At 47.9% G+C, this 21,003-nt stretch overlaps 1 protein-coding gene across 2 annotated transcripts in view; it reads right to left on the reverse strand.

The window, feature by feature from the left end:
• Positions 1-21,003, reverse strand: part of SLC25A30 (solute carrier family 25 member 30) — an 852,298-nt gene that overhangs the window by 457,955 nt on the left and 373,340 nt on the right. For both annotated transcript variants that reach the window (XM_069640062.1, XM_069640063.1), the window contains one exon: positions 6,817-6,902. In XM_069640062.1, the coding sequence (XP_069496163.1) occupies positions 6,817-6,902 (86 nt within the window). The remainder of the gene's footprint in view (positions 1-6,816; positions 6,903-21,003) is intronic.

The following is a 21,003-nucleotide window of genomic DNA, read 5'->3' on the forward strand; positions in this document are numbered from 1 at the left end:
TGATGAATTTTGGGAAGGTGAAGGTGATGATATTGTGGTCAGATCATGGGCAGGGGTGGTTAGAGGCGATACTAGTGTTGTAGTTCATATCTGCTTGCCAGTCTAATGTTCTGCCTTTGTAGTGTGTGCATAAGGTGATGCGTTGCGTGAAGCCTAGTGATTCAACTGTGTTGGTTATGGTTTTGGCATTAGCATCTGTTGGGTCATTAAAGCCTACATTAAAGTCTCCTATAATGAGTCTGGAAGAAGGTTTGGCATTGTTGCTCAGTAAAATGGAGATGTCCTCATCTAGCGATAGTATTGGGCCAGGTGGCCTATAAAGGATGTGGATGGTGAGTGATGTGGTGTTAGCAAAGGAGATTTTTATGGATAGTGGAAGGAGGAATTGTGCAGGTCTCTTAGGGTCAGGTCCTATTTAGCTATGAGTGCTACGCCTCTTCCTTTGGCTAGAGGTCTGTCTTTTCTGAGGATAGTGTAGCCTTCAGGTATAGCTAGTGAAAGGGCTGGCCTAGCAGCTGTGTGCAACCATGTTTCCGTGATGGCTAGTGTGTCAACTTGGTTGGAGGTGATGAGGTCAGAGATGTCGAGTGCGTGGGCTAGGCGCGATCTTGCATTGATGAAGCCTGCATAAATGTTTGTTGAGGTGGGACACTTGTCACTTACGTTGCATGCAGAGGTGATTGTGTAGGTTTTAAGGGTTTTGTTGGAGTCTGTGGGTGCCTGGTTGTGCTCGGGTGGTTGCTCCAATTCTGGAAGGATCGAGACATTTATTGGGTTATTGGTAGTAGGGTATGTGGTGATTGGCTTGTGGGATTGGTCTATAGCAGGGCTCGCTAGGGTAAGGTTGTTTGAAGTCGCTAGGCAGGGGTCACACATTGTATCGACATTAGGATGCACTAGGCGAGGGTCACACATTGTACAGACATTAGGACCTACTAGGCAAGGGTCACACATTGTATCAACATTAGGGTGCACTAGGCGAGGGTCATACAATGTATCAACAGTAGGATGCACTAGGCGAGGGTCACACATTGTAGCAGCAGCGGGATTCGCTATCAACATTAGGAAGCACTAGGCGAGGGTCACACATTGTAGCAGCAGTGGGATTGGCTATGCATAGGTACTGTGAGGTATGTACATTGGTGTTCTTGACACAGTAGACACGTGGTTTTTACAGGCACCATATTAGCATTTTTTCTACAAGGTTCAAACATTTTAGTGTCAGAGGGCTCTTGCAGGTGAGTCACATGCCTGTAGTCAAGAGTGGCAGTGGGGGGAGTGCTCGTGTGTGGAGCTGTACATTGGGGTATTCCATGCGAGTATGTCGTTTCTCTCAGTAGTTGCTGAATAGATTTTTGGTGGGAGGGGGTGTTGAGGGTGAGGGTATGCCAGGGATGAGACACGAGAGAAGGCTCTTTGCAGTTTACTTTGCATGGCAAGGCGAGCACGTGCTGGCGTGTGGCGGCCTAGCTGTAGACTCTCTATTAAGGTGGGGTTAGATGTCAGGGACTTTTGTGGAAGTCATCCGTGTAGTGAGGAGCGCGTTGAGTTTCTCCAGGGACCAACAGTTGAGTTGTATCTGTCATGATGCCTACCTCCAAGGTGCCAGACAAGACCCAGCTACCCCAGAGGCAGACATGTCTTCAAGGGAAGTCACAACAGCCTCAAGTAGGGGCTCTTTGGACTCAGTCCTGGCGCCTTTGGCGCCAGGCTCATATCGGGCCACAGTCCTGGCGCCATAGGTGCCAAGCTCATAAAAGGGGACTTTGTGTTAAAGGTGCTTAGTGTTAACTTACCTGATGCAGACCATGCTGCAACATCCAGGCCTTCTGAGGCCTGAATGGGACTACTTTATCTTTGGAACTACTTAACCACACGGGTGTGGTCAGGGGAGGAATACATACCTGAGAGGAAGGATACATACCTGGAACTACTTTGAAGGCTATTTAAGCCACGCCCAAGCAGCAACTCACGCTTCGCGTTGTTCTGCATCTAGCAGCTGGACGCTCACCGTGTTTGCTCCTGCATTCTGTCTTCTACCACTCCTGCCAGCATCCTGTAACACCTGCAAAGAGAGAAGAGAAGAGAAAAGGGTAAAGAAGAGTCCTTACCTGCTAAAATCCGCATTCCGGAGACATCTTGCCGACGGTCCTGAAAAGGAAGACATCCATTTAAAAGCACATCGCATCGATCGCTGCAGCGCCGCATCTCACTCACCTGTACAAGGTACCACCACGTTCTACGGCGACATCTGGACTCGCAGCCACATCACCGCGCCTAGGGAGAAAAAGACAAGAATAAAGGTGAGAAGGGGAAAAAAAACAAGGAAACCTTAATTTCCATTACAAAGCTTACCTGTTGGGTTATTCCAACTTCTTTTCGGATCAGTGCCGCATCCTGGCATTTCCAGACCCCGGCCCCTAAGGGGAAAAAGAGACATCAGCGTTAGTGGGCGCATGAAAAGACGTTACCCAACGCCCATTAAAGACTTACCTGATTTCTTCTGGATTGAGCTTCGTTTCGGGTCGGTGCCGCATCCAGGCATTTCCGGACCCCGGCCCCTATGGGGAAAAAAAGACATCAGCGTTAGTGAGCGCATTGATACAAGGACACAGAACTCTCATCAAGCTCACCAGAGTCTCATTCTTCGGTTCCACAGCTCTTCTCGGAATAGTTTCCGCACCTGAAAAAGACAACAAACAATTATTATTGCGGAATCATACTCATTAACGGAATCCTTACGGTACTATACCGGGAAAACAAAACTTGAACCCTCTACAATCAAAATCCCAGTGAAGTAACTGGATACAACTCGCCCCTGCATGAGAAGCAGGATGGAGAGCTCAACCTTTCAAACCCTAAGGTGAGACTTCACGTGGGGGTCGCAGGAGGGTTTCGTAGAGGGGTGAGAAGGGAGCGGGAGACTTATACCTTCTCCCGCAGATTGTTAATATTCCCTTTTCACATACAGAAAGATATTCCTGCGAGCCAGACAAGCCAGATTCGAAGGTCCGGTCCAGTCCATCTTCCGGGTCCTGCGCTTCACCATAGAGGAAGCAACAACACTCCAAACCAGACCTGCGCCTCCGTGGGAGTCAGGTGAGCGTAACAGTATCTCAGTTGCCATGACCAGAATAGGGTGGACTTTACTTAGCGGGGGATGAGTTAGCAGCGCCGCTGGGAGGAAGATAGTTGGCTGTGGGGGATGGGTGGTGGGGTGTTTGGGAGGTTAGTTCATAGGCCATGCGTAATTTTCAGATAATTAAATGCTTACCCGAGGGATCTTTCTGATTGTTGTCGGCTGGCGCATCTCTGTGACCCTCCGCGGCCTGACAGGGCCAGACAGACATGATCCTTATTCGCGGGCCTTCAGAGGGGGCCATCTTTGCCTGCCGGCGCTCCCACTTAGGCCGTGTTGTAGGATGATGTGGCCAATCAGCAAGGATGTAGGAGGACTTGGAGTGCCCAGGCAAGTGTGGAATTATGGCGGCAGCGATCTTCGAATGTGAATCGCACTCCCGTGACCGGGCTGCAATCAGCTGCAGTGCGGCCCCACTGGAGTGATTTGCCAGTCAGTAAGGCAGGTAGATGAAGCTCCTTAGGGCTTACCTCCTCTTGCAATCCAGAGTAATCGGTCTGATGTTGTGATGAGGCATCAGCTGCGGCAGGCAGCGCCTGATAGTGGAGTGGCCGACAGGCCAGACCGGCATAACCCTTATTTGCAGCAATTCATATATTTGTATGTTGCATGTTAGGTTTGTGCTTTTTCATGTTTCAGTATATGTGTTGCATCAATTGAGTTGGCAGACATTGCTTTTTGTCAGATTATATGTTTCTATATATGTATGAATATGTTTGACTTTCTATAATAACTTTGGTTATATGAAGATTTATTATTTCCAATAGTCCGTACTGCCACATCTGAGGAATTTACCCAGTCTAGTAAGCAAGCCAAATTGGCCATAAATGATACCTGCTGGGAACAACTCCTTCAGGTTGTTTTCTATATACTCTCGAGTTTCCAGCGGTGAGGAGATTACCCTTTTGTGAAGAATAGATGTAGTCACATTCTGTTAAGAAACAGGTAATATTGCTCAATTAGTTGTGATGAAAAAGTGTTTATAAAGTGATGTTCTATAATGGGAAGAACAGTTTTAAATGGCGTTGTTGGTTCTCCATAGAAATAAATGCAGCCAATGAAGGGTGGAGAGAAATGAGAAGACACCACATAGGATGTCTTCATGGGGTGTTAAATGAGTTCATTAAATGGTTTATTTGAAACTAGGAGACACTAATTCCATTGGCCACATATGGTGAAGGAAGAAAAGAAAAGGGAACTAAAAACAATGGGGTCAGATATATTTGCATTTATTTAGTATGCAGGATGGACATAGTGGTAGAAAGTAGATGCATATAAAATTGATTTTCTTTCTCGTTGTAGAAAGGAAGCCTGTAGAATGACAGGTTGTTCGTGGGTGAGTTTACAAAAAGAGTCTGCCTCTTTGTCCGATGAAGGGTGTGAAAAAATAAGGGAGATTAGTAACCCTATCCTGCAAAAAGGCCGAAACACGTGTCGACATACCTACCGGTTTGTTGTTGTATACATGTCTGATGGTTTTATAAACATCAGGAAAGGATAAAACCCTTAGTCAAAGATTAGGCCATCCTGGTGACCGTGCACAAACAGGAAGGAGAATTCAATACTGAATGGTGCTTAGACACGTGTAGCTGGTTTTTAATGGGAGACTTTCTTTAATGCAAAATGTATTGCACATATGCATACTAACTTCACAAAATGTGTCTGCATGATCTGGTTGATTTTACTATGGAGGAAAATAATCTTTTTCATACAATATGAATAGCACGGTTTTTATATATACAGGCTGAGTTACTTGAATCTGTTGTCTACCAATGAATTGTCGTGACTTGCCACGTAGTGAAGAGAGTATGGACCTCCGTCCCCAAGTTCCCCACAGAGAGGTAGAATGAACTCCCTGTGCGAGCCTTGGGACCACAGGTGGATGGTGTTTCACAGGATTAGCAGCGTCGAGAACCCCAAAGCTGTTGGAAGGAAGGTAAGGTTAACACAAGCAATAACAGTACCTTGAGTCAGTGATAAGTACTAGAATAAGGCTTACCTAAACTCAAAGTCAAGGGCTATGGTGTTCAAAGTGGTGCGAGGGAACGCCAGCGATCCTGAAAGCCAGATGAAGAAACACTGACTCTGGGAAAATCACCTGAGAGACTAGAGTCTTTTGTAGTACTGTGACAAACGTGGTTCGAGGGATCCAAAAGCAGTCAGCAAAAATGCTCCGAAGATCGAGGTCCAGGTTGACAATTCAGAAAAGGGAAAATCCAAAGCCAGTCCGTTTCTGTTTAGCCAAAGTCCAAGTATCAAAGTTCGAGCAATATCCAAGGAAGAGTTTTCGTGGAGCAAGAAAGCCAGTCCGAGTGTCGTGAGCCGAGGTCTTGAACAAAAGTATCCGTAACGCAAACGCCTAACAGTGTAGAAAACAGCTGTGAAGCGAGGAGCGTTTGAATCGCCCGGCTTTTATGTCCATCGACATCCGATCACGTGATTTGGTTTCGTGACACGTGATCGGGATGCCGACGCGAAACCAGGAAGCGGGCGCGATTGGCTGCTCCAGCCCGTTCGTATCCTCCACGGTAGCTGCCAGCGAAAACGAGGAAAGAACTAAGCCGCTTCCTGCGGCTGACACTAGGCCACGGAGGCAGACGTTTCCCTTGCACCACAGGTAACAGGGCATAATGAGGAGGCGATTGTGTAGTGGGCATTTGGGCTATGCTAGGTGTCTGGGCGTCCCTATGAGGAGACGATTGTGTAGTGGGCATTTGGGCTATGCTAGGTGTCTGGGCGTCCCTATGAGGAGACGATTGTGTAGTGGGCATTTGGGCTATGCTAGGTGTCTGGGCGTCCCTATCTCCAGAAGGGGCATGCAAAGCTGTGAGTGAGGAGGGATTCTTCCCGGAGTGTATGACATGAATTAAAGCTTGCTGCTGGATGGCCCAATCCATATTTGATTGAAATGTTACATGTATGCCCACAACAGGGCCTCAAAGTAGTTGGTCTACCCCTCTTTTTGTTGATATCATTTTGATAGTGCCTTTGCCAATGAGATGGGAGAAGCAGTTTGGGATTTTGGCTTCCAATAGTGTTTAAGTGTTCTCATATCCTTTTCTTAATTCTCTGATGGTACCTCCAACGTAGAGCTTTTGACAGACACAAAGGCAAATACAACGAATGTGGTCTTCCAGTTGATAAATTGTTGGATATCAATTCTTAGATCACTTCGTGATCAACATTTCTGTATTAGCAATTGCATATCATTGAACATCTTCCACATTTATAAAATCCCTTCCGATTTTTCCACCAAATGTTTTTTAGAATCTCTTAATAAACAATAGATACGAGAATACCAATACTTCCAACACAATTGTATGTGTAAGTGATGGATTTGTTCCAATACATTGCCCTTTGTCCATAAAAAGGATAACTACTATATAACATCACTTTGTAATAGTGGATTTGGGCATAAGCACTCCTTACTCGAGTGCATGTTGCATTTAGTTTTAACATTTTTAAATACCTCTTGGCGCAACTAACATGTTTTTTTTGCTGTAACATTTCTTTCTGGGATTTCAAATCTAGCCCAACAGAGAGGGAATGAGAGTGAGAGAGAAAGCAGTCTAAAAAAAGTCCAACATCTCAATTAAGGTGGCATGGCAGTCCAATAGCATGCAGCAGTTCATAGAAAGATGGAGACAGATAGATCACTTGATGCAAATTAATCTTACCTTCAAAACATCTGTAGGATTGGCAATGCATGATGAAAATACCCCGGAAAGAATGCCACAACATACATTCAACACCAGTGTTTCATCTGTTTCATTAAAAATAAAAATATGTATTAGGGGTTTGCGTATAAAAGCTGGATACAAAATAAAACAGCAACTTATCAATTAAAATGTCTATTCCATAAATATTTTATAAAATGTAAAGATTACTAAGCATCTTTCAACTGTACATGTGGGACTAAGAACAAAATATCCCAACAGTGAATTCCTTGCAAAAAATATGTTATTTCGTATGATAATGCATTTTAAACTCCTATGCATGAAACTCATTAAAATGTTCTGTCCCTTATTACATTCACAATTCTCCAACACACTTAAAACACTTGCTCTACTACCCAACTGCATCTTGTCCCATGCCCGATGTGCTATCAACAATTCATCATCTGTCAACCCCTATTTACCACTTCGCCTTATTTTGCTGGTTATAGTTGCTTTACATTAACCTAGAAATAACGATTTAGAAATCTCCTTTTCCAAATTTGATGAAGATTGAAGATCCCAGAAGCTTGCCGAAAAAGTAATTCAGGTGTTGCAAGTAAAAGGAGTGACCAAAATTGGAATCTTCTGAGTCTGGTATGCAAATCATGCTAAAGCTAACAAAAGGAGACTGGTTTACAAGAAGGATGCCCGTACACTGGCTGTTGACCTTTCAATGCTTTCAAGACTCAAGTTGTTTTGGAGGGTTTCGGGCTGTATTTACTCAAAAAATATTAAAACAATGCAATAGAATTCAATGCGTGACTATGCAACTACCTAATATTTGACAGGTCTGGTGGGTGGTTATTATAGTGTTGCTACAATGACACTTTAGTTAAGGTTACATGTCACTTTACATAGGAAAACGAGAAACAAAAACATTATGGGGGCTTCTCAGCCCTGCAATGCTATATTACTTTAAAGGATGCCATTTAGGGGCTATTTAAACTACATGTCCCATCAAAAAGGCATCTGTATTGTAGTCCCACGCATGCACTTATGCACATATCCGGACACTAAATGCCAGGTGGGAATACATCTCCTAGCTACTTCAGATAAGCCTGCAAGGTCCAACATACCACACTGCTACTCAAACAGTTAATAATAATCTGGTCTAATATAGGCAATTATGAAACACGGTCGGCAGAACGCAGAGAGCATGCCATTGCTGTTCCCATTGCCTTCCACATTTATTCAAGCACATGTCATGGTAATTAAATGGAAATTTGATCTACTATTTCATTTGTACAGTTAACGGGTATTTTATAGTTATTCCTTGTGAGAACTGTAATCAAACCATACAACTTTATTTATACAGTTTTTTTCATTTTTGAAGTATGGATCAAAGTTTGATTAGGTGCATGTAGTTTCTTTTGGCATATGTGGTGTCCTAAGAAGTGCATGGTGGTGTCCAAGGTATTCTCGTTTTACGATGGCCGATTTCGAAACCATTCCTTGCAATTCATTTGGGTTTTGTATTCTTTCACTGTAAACATAACATCGCTTTAAGAAGGTTTTTTCACTGAAATTCAAGGATTTCTTTTAATACCCAATTTATCTACAGTACAGGCATGGCTGGTGGGCTTTTTGCCAGGGAAATGGAATTCAGCCATGCTCATGCCCTAGTAAGTCACACAAAATGGCCACTGGCCAGGCCCATTAGGTACTTTAAATCAATTGCAAGTCCCTCAGCCCCGGGCCATGGTCAGGGAAACTGCATGGGACATGTCCAATGCCACCCAAAGTGGTCACTGAACCTACCTTGAGGCCAAACCCGGTACGGACTCTGCCTGCATTGTGGGTCTGTAGGCTGCTAGCCATAGCCTGGAGTCATGGCCAGTGGCAATTTTGCCTGAGCAGGGCAGGACTTCAGCAATGCCCAGGCCTCACCAAGCCACTCAAAAGGGGCCACTACGCCCGGCCATATACCAGGCCATGTGGCAACTTCCCCTGTCGCAGTTACGTGGGCCACTGGCCATGGCCTGAGCCCACTCAATTGGGCGCATTGCTGAAAATCATGCTCCAGTGCCACTTTCCCCCCCCAATATGCTTGTGTTGGAAACTGGTCATGGTCCATGACTCTGGTCAGTGGCCACTTAGGCAGAGACATGGCCGCTCTCCCCTCATTGCATGTTCTTAGGCCACTGGCGCAGGGCATGGCCTTAGTTAATGTCACAGTCCCTGAAAAGCCACCCAAAGTGGCTACTGGACCCAGACTATGCTCATTTCCCCCCACCCTGCGGGTCCAAATGCAACTGGATCAGCGGATATATTAGCCGTAGGCCTTGTTCCGCGACTCCAAGCCCGGGTCCAGTGACAACTTTACCCACATTGCACATCCATCGTCTACTGTCCAATCAGCCAGCGGCATGGCTTCAGCCATATTCCATTCCCCATCAAACCACCTAAAGAGGATACTGGGACTGGTCTTTGTCCAGGACCTGTGCCCCCCCCTGTCACAACCCCATTGTGGGTACGTGAGAAAATGTCCACTGGTCAAGACCCGACAGAGTCACCACCTAACCCGGAACATGCCCTTCAGCCACAGCCCGGTCCCCTTTAAACCACCCTTAGTACTCACTGCATACTTTTGGTCACTTATAAAAGCAGATGCTGGACAGGCTGGCATCAAAACACAAAATGATTGCAAGTCAGACCACACAAATATTTAATGCAAATCTGTCCAGTGTTTTGGGCTAGAGCAGGGATAGAAAATGATTTACAGAAACCAAACGTGTAATGCAAATGGCAACTTAATCTTCATCTTTCCTCTACTCATTTATCATCCACCTATCAATACTTGACTCTCACCTACTTTCCCCACTTCCCACTCCTCCCACTCATACCTCTTGTTCTACCCTCGACTTGATCTTCACCTCATCGTTTACTGCCTCCTCCATATTTACTCTCCCCATCTACCTTTCAGATCACACCCTAATCTCAGCTTCCTTGCTCCCGCATACTCCCTCTAGCAGCCCCTCCCTCTCCTCCACTAAGGCTTTCTACAGGCGTGAACTAAGCAATTTTAACTCCTTGCTCTTCCATGATACCTGCATATACTCTCAACCATCTCTCACACACTTCTCCCCACTCTCTCTCTGCAGATGAAGCTGCGTGCACTCACTCTTCATGTCTCACATCTAGCCCTGATCAACTTTACCCTCTTTCTTCCTTTCGGCCCACTCACAAACCTGCCCAACCCTGGCTCTCTCCTCATCTATCCTCTATGCACCGCCTCCTTCGCCGCCTTGAAAGGCGCTGGCGCAAACACTGTTCTCCTACTAACCATGCAACCCATTTCTTCTTCGACGTCCTTTACGACAACTGTATTAAGTCTGCCAAACGTACCTACTTCTCAGACCTTCTTCACAGTCAATCCACTCATCCTCGACGTCTCTTCCAAACCCTAACCAGACTTCTCTCTCCTCCTACACCTGACCCGTCCATCAACTCATCCCCATCGGCATCTGACCATGCCAATTTCTTCTCTTCCAAAGTGCACTGCCTATACCAGGACATACTATCTTCACCTTCCTATAACTCCTCCCCCTTATCCTTCCCTACTCCCTCCAGCACTATCTCTACCTTTCCTTCCATAACAGACTCTGAGATGGCTCTCCTCCTTGCCAAAGCTCCCCCTACAGCACCCTCCACTGACCCCATCCCCTCTTCACTTATCCCCAGTCTTCCCACCTCTGGTAACCTTTCTCACCTCCTTCTTTAACATTTGTCTCAACACCTCTACCTTCCCTACTGCCTTTAAACCTGCAATTATCATACCTATCCTAAAGAAACATACAGCTAACCCCCTTCTTGCTTCCAGTTTCCGTCCTATATCCCTCTTACTTTTTCTATCCAAACTCCTTGAGCGCCTCGTTTATTCACAAATCCCATCATTCGTGTCAGCCTATCTCTCCTTCCTTCGAATCAGTATGGTTTCCGCTCCCACTATTCAACTGAAATAGCCCTTACCTACATACTTAATTCTCTTCTCACTGCTCGCTACACCAAACACTCATCTATTCTTATTTTACTTGATCTGTCCACCACCTTTGACACTGTAGATCATTCTTTGCTCCTGGACTCTCTTGCCTCCCTTGGTCTACGCGGGTCTGTTCGATCATGGTTTTCATCTTACCTATCCAACCGTACCTTTGCTGTCTCTTGGGGCGGCAACACTTCTCCTCGCGTTCCTCTGGTCCATGGCCTTCCTCAAGGTTCAGTCCTTGGTCCCCTTCTATTTTCCTTAGAGAATTCCTTTCTTGCCCCCATTATCTCATCCTTTGGAGTGTCACACCACTTCTACGCTGAAAACGTCAGCTCTTTCTATCCTTCTCGTCCTTCTCCTTGGCCATTCATCAGACTCTCATCCTGCCTCACAGCCATCAAGTCTTGGATGACTTCTCACTTCCTCACTCTCAATGCCGAAAAAACAGAGGTCCTATTCTTTCCCGTTAGCACCCTCACTCTCGCAGTCTCCTCCCTCTCTTTTCCTCCCTCTTGTCTCCCAATCTCTCCATCCGCCCACAATGTTGGCATTTACTTTGATTCTAATCTCTCCTTTGACCACCACATCTCCCTTACATCCCGCGCCTGTCGATTTCATCTCTCCAACATTCACAAAGTCTGCCCTTTTCTCACTTTCCACACTACAAATCTCCTCACTAGCCTTCTCCAGACTATTCTATTGTTCTGTACTATTCTTTGGGCGTTCCCACTCACGCCTTGGTCCTCTTAAATCTATCCATCATTCTTCATTTCGCTCACTGTCTTCTCTCCTACCATGACCCAATTTCTCCTTCCATGGCCTCTCTAGGCTGGTTGCCCTTCTATTCTCAACTCGAATACAACTTTCTCTATCTTGTGTTCAAATGTCTCTATGGCCTTGCTCCTGACTACCTTGCATCTCTCCTTTCTTTTTACTCTCCATCTCGCTCCCTCCGCTGTACTAATCTTTTTAGACTCAATGTCCCACGTCCCCCTTGCGCCCAATCCCGTTTTCGCTCGTTCCAGCTCCTAGCCTCTCTTCACTTGAACATGCTTCCCACGTCTTTTCGCTCCATTACTTCCTATCCTCTGTCCCTCTCTAAAAGCCCACCTGCCACAGTCCTCCAATTGATTTAATCTACTTATGATTCACTTACTCTTATGAACGCTAATTGAGTCTTACTGTTAATGAACACGGATTGACTGATTACTCCCAGGAATGCTAATTGATTGTTACTATTTACGAACACAGTTTGAATGTAACTGTTTATGAACGCTGATTTGCATTCTGATTATTTATATTGTTGACTGTCCTGTGTAAAGCACTTTGGACAGAGGCGCTATATAAAACACAAATACAACTTAAAACCAAAGTGGAGGGCTTCAGCCTAAACAAACTATCTGAAGAAATTTCACTTTAATCACATCTCCCCAGTCCAAAATATGTCACTATGAAGGTCCAAACACTTTGTATGAATGCTGCAACATATCCACTTCAGAGTGTGTCCTGGAGCACACAATTGCTTGTGATCTTCTCCAACTGTTCTGCCATAGAGCCCTATATGGGTGATGACTGACAGAAGACATGGTTTGCTTGATGCTTTGCCGTTTTCTGAAGATACAAAGTGAAGGGAATTGGCTGAAAACTCTGAATGCACTGTACCAACAAGCATGTTTAAGAGAGTGGGAGTTCTGGACTGCGCTGCACCCTTGTAGCACCCCACTCTGTAGACCATATGTATTTAACAACTCTTTTATATCAAACATTTCAATGATATAGCTCTTAAATTCATCTAATCCATAAACAATTCCACAATGTATGTTATTTCCCCACCATCATCCCCTTTCCACCTACCCACCCCCCCTTCCAGTTGTCACACTCTTTGGGAACTAGCATTCCGCTATCTTCAATCCTGTAAAGTACATTCCTGGTAATGTTCTTCAACCATTATACATTTCAGATCTAAAATCGAGCGTAGGCTCTATAGTCCTATATACTTCATTGCGGGTTTGCCAAGCTGTTGCAGGAGGGGGTCCCATGTTGTATTGAACGTTGGTATATGCCCCCCTGAGTTGGCCCATGAGCTTTTCCATAGCTATTATATCCCAGAGTTTTTTCATCCACAACCCCCAAACACCTGCACACCCTTTTGACTCTCTTCCTTACCCCACATCGTGACAATGCCATATTGGCCGCTATCAATACATTGTATATCGGGTGTTTCCATATTTTCCGATACTGACCTTAATCCCAAGTTAAATAAAGGAGGAGCCCATGCTATAATCTGTCCTCGTTGCCCGATTAATCATGGTTCTCATCTCCAGCCAACGATATCAAAATGGTGTAACCAGGGGTTAGACTGGGTTAGCGAGTTCTTTCTACTGCCTAGGGCACAATAATGATGAGAACATATAAAAAGAAAGTTATGTCCCAAGTCTCTAGACCTGCAGACTCCCTCAGTTATTAATAATACAACACAGTCCTGAAAAAATTGACTTGTACAACATCTATCCAAATTCTACAATATACAAAATGTATTAATATGTCAAATATACAAAACTAAAATGTAGCACATGATAAAAAAAAAAACTCTGTACATCTTGACACAGGCACTTTCATGTGACAACAATCTTACCTAACCCGAGAAAGTAATTGAATACAAAACTTCTTGGGACAAAAACACAGTTAAATATGAATACATCAATCCGTTTTCAAACATTGCCCAACATATTTCTGTCCTTCCGTCCACCCAATACAGGACATTCCTCAGGGGCTCAGAAGTAAAGAAGGTGCGTGTTTGTTAGAAATCACTAGAAGCACGAAAAAATTCCTAAGCTAAAAACAAAAACAGAGAGGCACAGTTTAGTCCAATTATTACAAGGATATCAAAATGATTCACCATAGAGTCAAAGCCTACCCCATTATAGAACATAAATGTGCAAGTACCTGCAAGTAATCCACGGCACAAATCAAGTGATAATTCACCGTATATTCACTACTTCAAAAAAGGCCAAAACTGTTGGGCTATTCTGCAACCCATATAATAGAGGGTATGTTTCAATATTGTTTCATGTGCGTAAACTCAAGAAACTACATTTCATTCTGTAAAAAGAACAAGTTACTTTCTTACCTGGTAACGTTCTAGATATGGAATACGTCGTCGGACCATCCCATTGAAAGGACAGGTAATGTCCACAGCTGTGCTGCTTTGGAAAATCTTCGGCGTCTGCGTCCTGCGTCGATGACGTTGATGCGCCGTCCCCGAGGACCTCCTCCGACGGCCGACGTCACCCGATGTGATAAGGACGCACGACGCCCCTAGCCGCATAAGAAATTCTGCAACGGGGAAGGTAGGGAGGGAGCGATATGGAATACGTCGTCGAACCATCCCATCGAAAGAGCATTACCAGGTGAAAGTAACTTGTTCTTCGAGGTGATTGGGTCCTCCGACGTATTCCATATCTATGACAGACTCCCAAAGCAGTACCAAGCAAGGAGGTGGGAAAATAATTTAGAACACAAATTTAGCATGCCCAATCAAATTGCGGAATAAAGGACTGCCTTGCCAAAGGCCAGATCCTGCCCTCGGATTGAATCGAGGGAGTAGTGACGTACAAAAGTATGTACTGAAGCCCAGGTGGCTGCATCACAGATATGACGAATAGGAACACCCCTCTGCAGGGCAGTAGACGCAGCCACTCCCCTGGTAGAATGGGCCCGCAAGCCAGCCGGAGCGTCCTTACCCGCCAAGCGCTAACACTCGGAGATAGCTAAAATAATCCAACGAGAAAGTCTGTTTCGTCACAGCTTATCACAAACGCTTTCCAGCATAACCAATGAAAAGTTGATCGTCCACTCTGACCCGGGACATGCGCGAAATATAAAAGCTCAAAGCTCTCCTAGGATCAAGCCTATGGAGCCTCTCCTCTTCCTTACCAGGATGTGGAGGAGGATAGAACGCCGGAAGAACAACCTTCTGGCTCAAATGAAATTCTGAAACCACCTTCGGAAGAAAGGAAGGACGAACTCTAAGGACAACCCTGTCCTTATGAAACACAGTGAAGGGTGGCTTAACTGAAAGTCACTCACTCTGCGAGCGGAAGTAAACGCAACCAAAAACACAGTTTTCAGAGTTAACCGTCTCAAAGGGCAAGAATGCAAAGGCTCAAACGGAGCACCCATAAGAAACTTAAGAACAAGGTTCAAATCCCAACCGGGCACCAGAAAAGGTGACGGAGGGAACACATTAGTGAGCCCTTTCAAAAACTGAGAAATTAAAGGAATCTTAAAATAGGAACATTCTTCAGACGAGCACTTAAATATGGACAGCGCCGCCAGGTAACCTTTAATGGTCCCCACTTGCAAGCCCCTGTGGGCCAAGGAAAGCAAAAAAGACAGAATCATGGGAATGTCACACTCAACAGGATCCACATTCTTAACTCTGCACCAGTCGCAGAACTTTCTCCAACGGCAACAGTACAGAGACTTTGTTGCCGGCCGCCTGGCCGAGAGCAACACCTCCATCACGTCTTCAGGGAGGTCCCAATCCTTATACTTCAACCTTTCAGAAGCCAAGCGTGAAGGTTGAGGGATCTGACCTCTGGATGGAGAACCTGACCCGCCTCCCGTGAGAGCAAATCGTCTTGGTAGGGAAGACGACGTGGAGGGCAGATGGACAAGTCGAGAAGGTCCGGGCACCACGTCCTCTTCTGGGCCCAAGCCAGAGCAATGAGGATCATCCGGGAACCGAACCTCCGTAACCTCCGCAGTACTTGCGGGATGACAGGGACTGGAGGAAACGCGTACAGCAGTGGAAATGACCACTCCACCACGAACGCGTATCCTAAGGCTCCTTTTGGAGGAAATTCCCGCGAACAGAACCTTTCGCACTTCCTGTTGACACTGGAGGCGAAGAGATCCACTTGAGGGGTCCCCCAAAAGGCAAAGATCACCAGGAGAATCTCCTGAGCCAGCTCCCACTCGTGAGAGATCGCGCTCTGCCTGCTCAGAGCGTCCGCCGTCTCGTTGTCGTCTCCGGCCAGATGAACAGCCGAGATCGAAACTTCCTGCTGGATGGCCCAGAACTCGAGCTGCATCGCCTCCCTGCGCAGAGGAAGTGACCCTGCCCCCCCTTTTTGTTGAGGTAGTGCATGACCACCGTGTTGTCCGTTAGAATCAGGACACTCTTTCCTCGCACAATCGGCAGAAAAGCCTTCAGGGCTAGCCTGACGACCCTCAGCTCCAACAGATTGATATGGAGTCTGGACTCCGACGGAGACCAACGACCGCTGACTGTCAACTAGTTGGCATGAGCTCCCCCCATCCCGTGAGGGATGCGTCCATCACGATCGTCACCTCCGGCCAGGGCAGCCAAAATGGGGCCCCCTTCATCAGATTGCCTTGGACGGCTCACCACAGAAGGTCCTTGGCGACCGAGGGCGGCACCTGAACAGGGTCCGACATCTTGCCGGAGGACTGAGACCACTGGAGCTTGAGTGCCCATTGCAAAGATAACAACCGCAACCTGGCCTCTGGCACCAGAAGAATGCAGGATGCCATGAGGCAGAGCAGTCTCAAGAACTCAGACGCTGGGAGAGTCTGGGCAAGCTGAAACTGGTGCGCCATCTGCTGAATGTGAAGAGCCCTCACCTGGGGAGGAAAACACAGCCCCAGGGATGTGTCGGGCACTGCTCCGATGTACTGGAGCCGCTGTGTTGGCATCAAATGGAACTTCTTTAAATTGAGGGAGAAGCCCAGCTTGTGAAGGGAGTGGCAGGTGACGGACAGATGATCCAGGACTTGCTCAGGAGAGCTCCCCCTGATCAACCAATCGTCCAGGTAGGTATAGATGTGAATCCCCCCCTTTCCTGAGATGCGCTGCCACCACCACGAGCTTGGTGAAAACCCTGGGGCGGAGGTCAATCCGAACGGCAGGACCCAAAACTAAAAGTGCGAGTCGCCAACCGCGAACCTCAGGTACTTCTATTGCTTGGGATGGATCGGCACATGGAAGTAAGCGCCCTTGAGGTAGAGAGACACCAACCAATCCTGAAGTTGAAGGGCCTGGAGGACTTGAGAGAGAGAGTAACCATCTTGAACTTGTCCTTCCTGAGGAGTTTGTTCAAACCGTGCAAGTCCATGATGGGTCTCAATCCCCCCATCTGTCTTCGAAATCAAAAAATAAGGGGAATACCATCCCTTGTTCCTCTCCGCTACAGGCACCAGTTCTATGGCGTCTTTCTGCAGCACGGCTTGAATTTCCTGCACAAGGAGCGGATCCGGACTCTTCAAAGAGAGGTTCCCAGGTGGATTGTCGTGAGGCCTCTGCCGAAAAGGAAGACAGTAGCCGTGGGTTATGATCTCCAGAACCCACACATCTGAAGTAATGGCATGCCACTCTACAAGATGCTGCGCCAGCCTTTCCCCAACCGGCGAACCATGGGACCTGGCCTCATGACTGAGTGGTAGCGGCTGTGGCGTTGCCTGAGGGCAAAGAGGCAACTGTCCGAGCGGCCTTGGCACCTCGAGTACCCTGTTTTCCACCTCTGGCACTCTTCCGGTGGCCTCTTTGACTGACAGCTCCTCTTGCTTTACTGAAGGACGAGTAATAGCGAAAGGAACCTCCCCTCCATTGTTGTCCCCTAGGACGAAAAGGCGGAGGTTGTCGAACTGCAGCGCCCAACGACTTCGCTGCAGCTTTGGAGGTCTGCAAGCTCTCAAGGCTCTCGTCAGCCTTACTGCCAAAAAGATGTTCACCGTCAAAGGGCATGTTGAGGAGCCAGGCTGCACATCAGGAGCGAACACAGGACTTCCGCAACCACGCAAACCTGCGTATTACGGTGCTTGCCGCCATGGACCGGCTGACACAATCTGCCATGTCCAAACCCGACATATGGCATCCTTGCCATCCTGAACCATAGCAAGGAAACCATCCCGTTCGTCCCCTTCGGGAATATGTTCAGCCGCTAAAGCAACACAGAGTGTGTGTGAAACGAGACAAGGCACATATGAAGTTGGCCGCCTGAAGCGCCATACCCCCTGAAGAAAACACTTTCTTCGCCCAGCCGTCAAAACGTTTGTCGTCCCTATCCGGAGGGATGGTAGGATACGACACCTGCTTTGCCGAGGCCGTAGCCGCCTGCACCACCAAACTCTCCGGAGTGGGGTGCCTGGACAAGTAGCAGGGGTCGCTACTGGCTGGGTGGTATTTTCGCGACAAAGGCTTGCCCACTGCCGGGAGACTCTCCGGAGCAGTCCAAGCCGCCGCCACCCTTCTCTGCAGAGCCATATGAAACGGCAGTACTGGTTCAGTGGGGGGACCAAGATCAAGGATGTCCGTGAGATCATCCTGAACAAACTCCCCTGGGGGAGCCGACCATCCCAAGTACTCAGTCACCCGAGACATAAGGCGCTGGTACGAAGAATCGGCATAAGTGCCAGGCTCCGGCCTACAAAACTCCACCTCCGGAGAGGTGTCCAGTCCACTGGCATCATGCAGTGACTGCCTCAGGTCATCAAACTGGCTATGGCCCGAGAGAAGCTCACCTGGTACCGTAACCGTAACCAAGCCTTCATCAGAGCCTTCATCACCCTCTGAAATGTACTCCAGGCGGTGAGAGGAAGACACCCGAGGACCAAAGCTATGCCTGACCTTAGCCAGAGCCTTTCTAGGGGTTAACCCCGTGCCACGGGGCCCCTCCAACACCACCGCCTCGAAAGGCGTCGAGGGAGCCGCACGAGTCGGCGCTGAGAGAATTGGTGTTGACATCAGCTGCAGCGCCGCCAGCATCGACGGCGTCAACACAGGCCTCGAAGCCGGAGCTCCGAGCGTGTCTCTCGATGACCTAGGCGCCGACAGCATCGACAACCCCCTCGGAGGCGGAGCCTCGAGAGAAATCGTCGACGACCTCGGCGCCACAGGCGTCGACGTCTTCCTCGAAGACGGCATAGGATCACGCGGTCTCAAGCGCGTCGAGGACCGGGACCTGGAACGGGCATGGCGAGAATGGCTACCCTTGTCCGAGCGGGACCTTTCCCGCGAGCCGTGCCGACCAACCGAGCCCGAAGGCGTACGAGCGGTGTCTCTCGACCGGTGCCGACCAACCCCACTCGGAGGCGCAGACAGACCGGTGCCCTGCGATTCAAGAATCGCTAACATCTGCTTCCCGAAGGAAGCCCATTCCTCCGGTGTCGCTTGCATGGTGGAATAAACGACCCGCCGCCGGGCGGAGTCCTCGGAAGAGAACGGGGAAGACGACCGATGCCGGCGCTTCTGGGAATTCCTCGAAGAGGCGGAGGAGTGGCGAGACCAACTCCTGGAAGGACACCCACTGGACTTCCGACGATGACGCGGAAAGTCGCCTCTCGAGTCATCCGTCGAAAGCCCTGTAGACCTCGACTTCTGGGGCTTAGACACCCGACCTACCGACAACTTCTTCTTGCGCTCCCGCAAGGCCTTGGCCGTGAGCGACTGGCAGTCAACACAGTCGTCCGTATCGTGGGCCCCCCCGAGGCACCAGAGGCAGGCGTTGTGCGAGTCCGTAACCAACATCTTGGACCCACAGTCCCCACATTTCTTGAAGCCCATACGCGGGGTTGAAGACGAAGGAAACATCGTCACAAACAGGTTTTCACAAAAACCGAACAGGTTCAACGAACCGAGAAGAATACAGCAAACTCCAAAGAGTCGAGGCGTACCGAGATTCACGAAGCGAACACGTTCGTGGAAAAAACGGAACTGAGGCTACGGGCATCGTGTGTCCTACTTATCACATCGGGTGACGTCGGCCGTCGGAGGAGGTCCTCGGGGACGGCGCATCAACGTCATCGACGTAGACGCCGAAGATTTTCCAAAGCAGCACAGCTGTGGACATTACGTGTCATAGATATGGAATACGTCCGAGGACCCAATCCCCTCGAACATAAGGCTTTTACCTCAAGCTCATCCGCCTCCAACTCCCTCAGGGTCAGTCGCTTCTCCAAGCAACGAGTTGGTGGTAGATCTCTTTCTTCTGCTGGGGCTTCCCTCTAGTACAGCCTTCCTGCCTCTCTGAAACTTGAGGAGAACCATCGCCAGTTCCAGAAGCACCTCAAGACTCTCCTCTTTGCTTCTGCGTTCTCTCCTCCTCTCCCCTGCTGATCGCCTGGCTGAAACTGGAACTGCACTGGCTACCCTCTGATCTCGGGCTTAGGTCCCCTACCTGCCAGTTGCACACCTGCACTGCCCCCATGGCAACCCTTGCACTCGAGGACTGTTTCTGTATCCCTACAGCCCTACCAGCACTTGATGCCCCTGATGTCTGCACTTACCCTTGCACTTGCCACCAGCTGGCCGCACATTATTTATTGTCTTTACTGTCTTTATTTATTTTACTGTTTTCTATGTACTGCACTGCACTTTTCCCTTACCCCCTCTCCTGCACTTGCGCGATCTCAATGTCACATGGCCTGGTAAGATCGTTGTCTGTCTTCCCCCTGAACCCCCTCAATTGCCTCGTCGCGCTTTGAAATACTTGTGTATAGGCGCGTTATAAATGGCATATCATACCTACTAGGAGCTCTGGACCATCACCAAGAAATGTAGGTTGGTAATAGAGGGTCATTCAAGGTATTCAAACTCTTTGTGATGTCCAACATAGAGATCTAAAGACAGACATAAGGGGGCGGGGGGTCAATGGAGATGATTTATCATGAGGGGGGCCTAGATTAGCCATACCTAATGCTATGGTTTGGTAGAATACATAAATGGTCTATCAAGAGTGACAGACAACTCCACACTGGCCTGCTAATAGGCACAGTAATACAGGATATGTTTTACGTGGAATCCATCCCGCAAAAAGTAACAAAGCTATTACCTATTGAAGACTCTGGACCGCTACCAGGATGTGTAGGTTTGGGCAAGAGGGTCATTCAGGGACTTCAAACTCTTAGTGATGTCAATAATAAAGATCTAAAGAGAGACAAGAGGAGACCAATGGAGAGAAATTAACATGAGTTGTGCCAGGACTAGCCACCCCTAATGGCGTGTGATTCCAATTCAGGAATGGTCCATCAGGAGTATATAAAACTCAAAACTTTCCTGCTCGTAGGCATCGATGGATACGTGTGTCCTCCAAGGATGTTAGCGCAAAAGGCCCATGTTCGGCTTACAAAATGGCTGCTAT

The sequence above is a fragment of the Ambystoma mexicanum genome, chromosome 7q (genome assembly GCF_040938575.1).
Source record: "Ambystoma mexicanum isolate Mex_15411 chromosome 7q, UKY_AmexF1_1, whole genome shotgun sequence".
NCBI lineage: Eukaryota > Metazoa > Chordata > Amphibia > Caudata > Ambystomatidae > Ambystoma > Ambystoma mexicanum.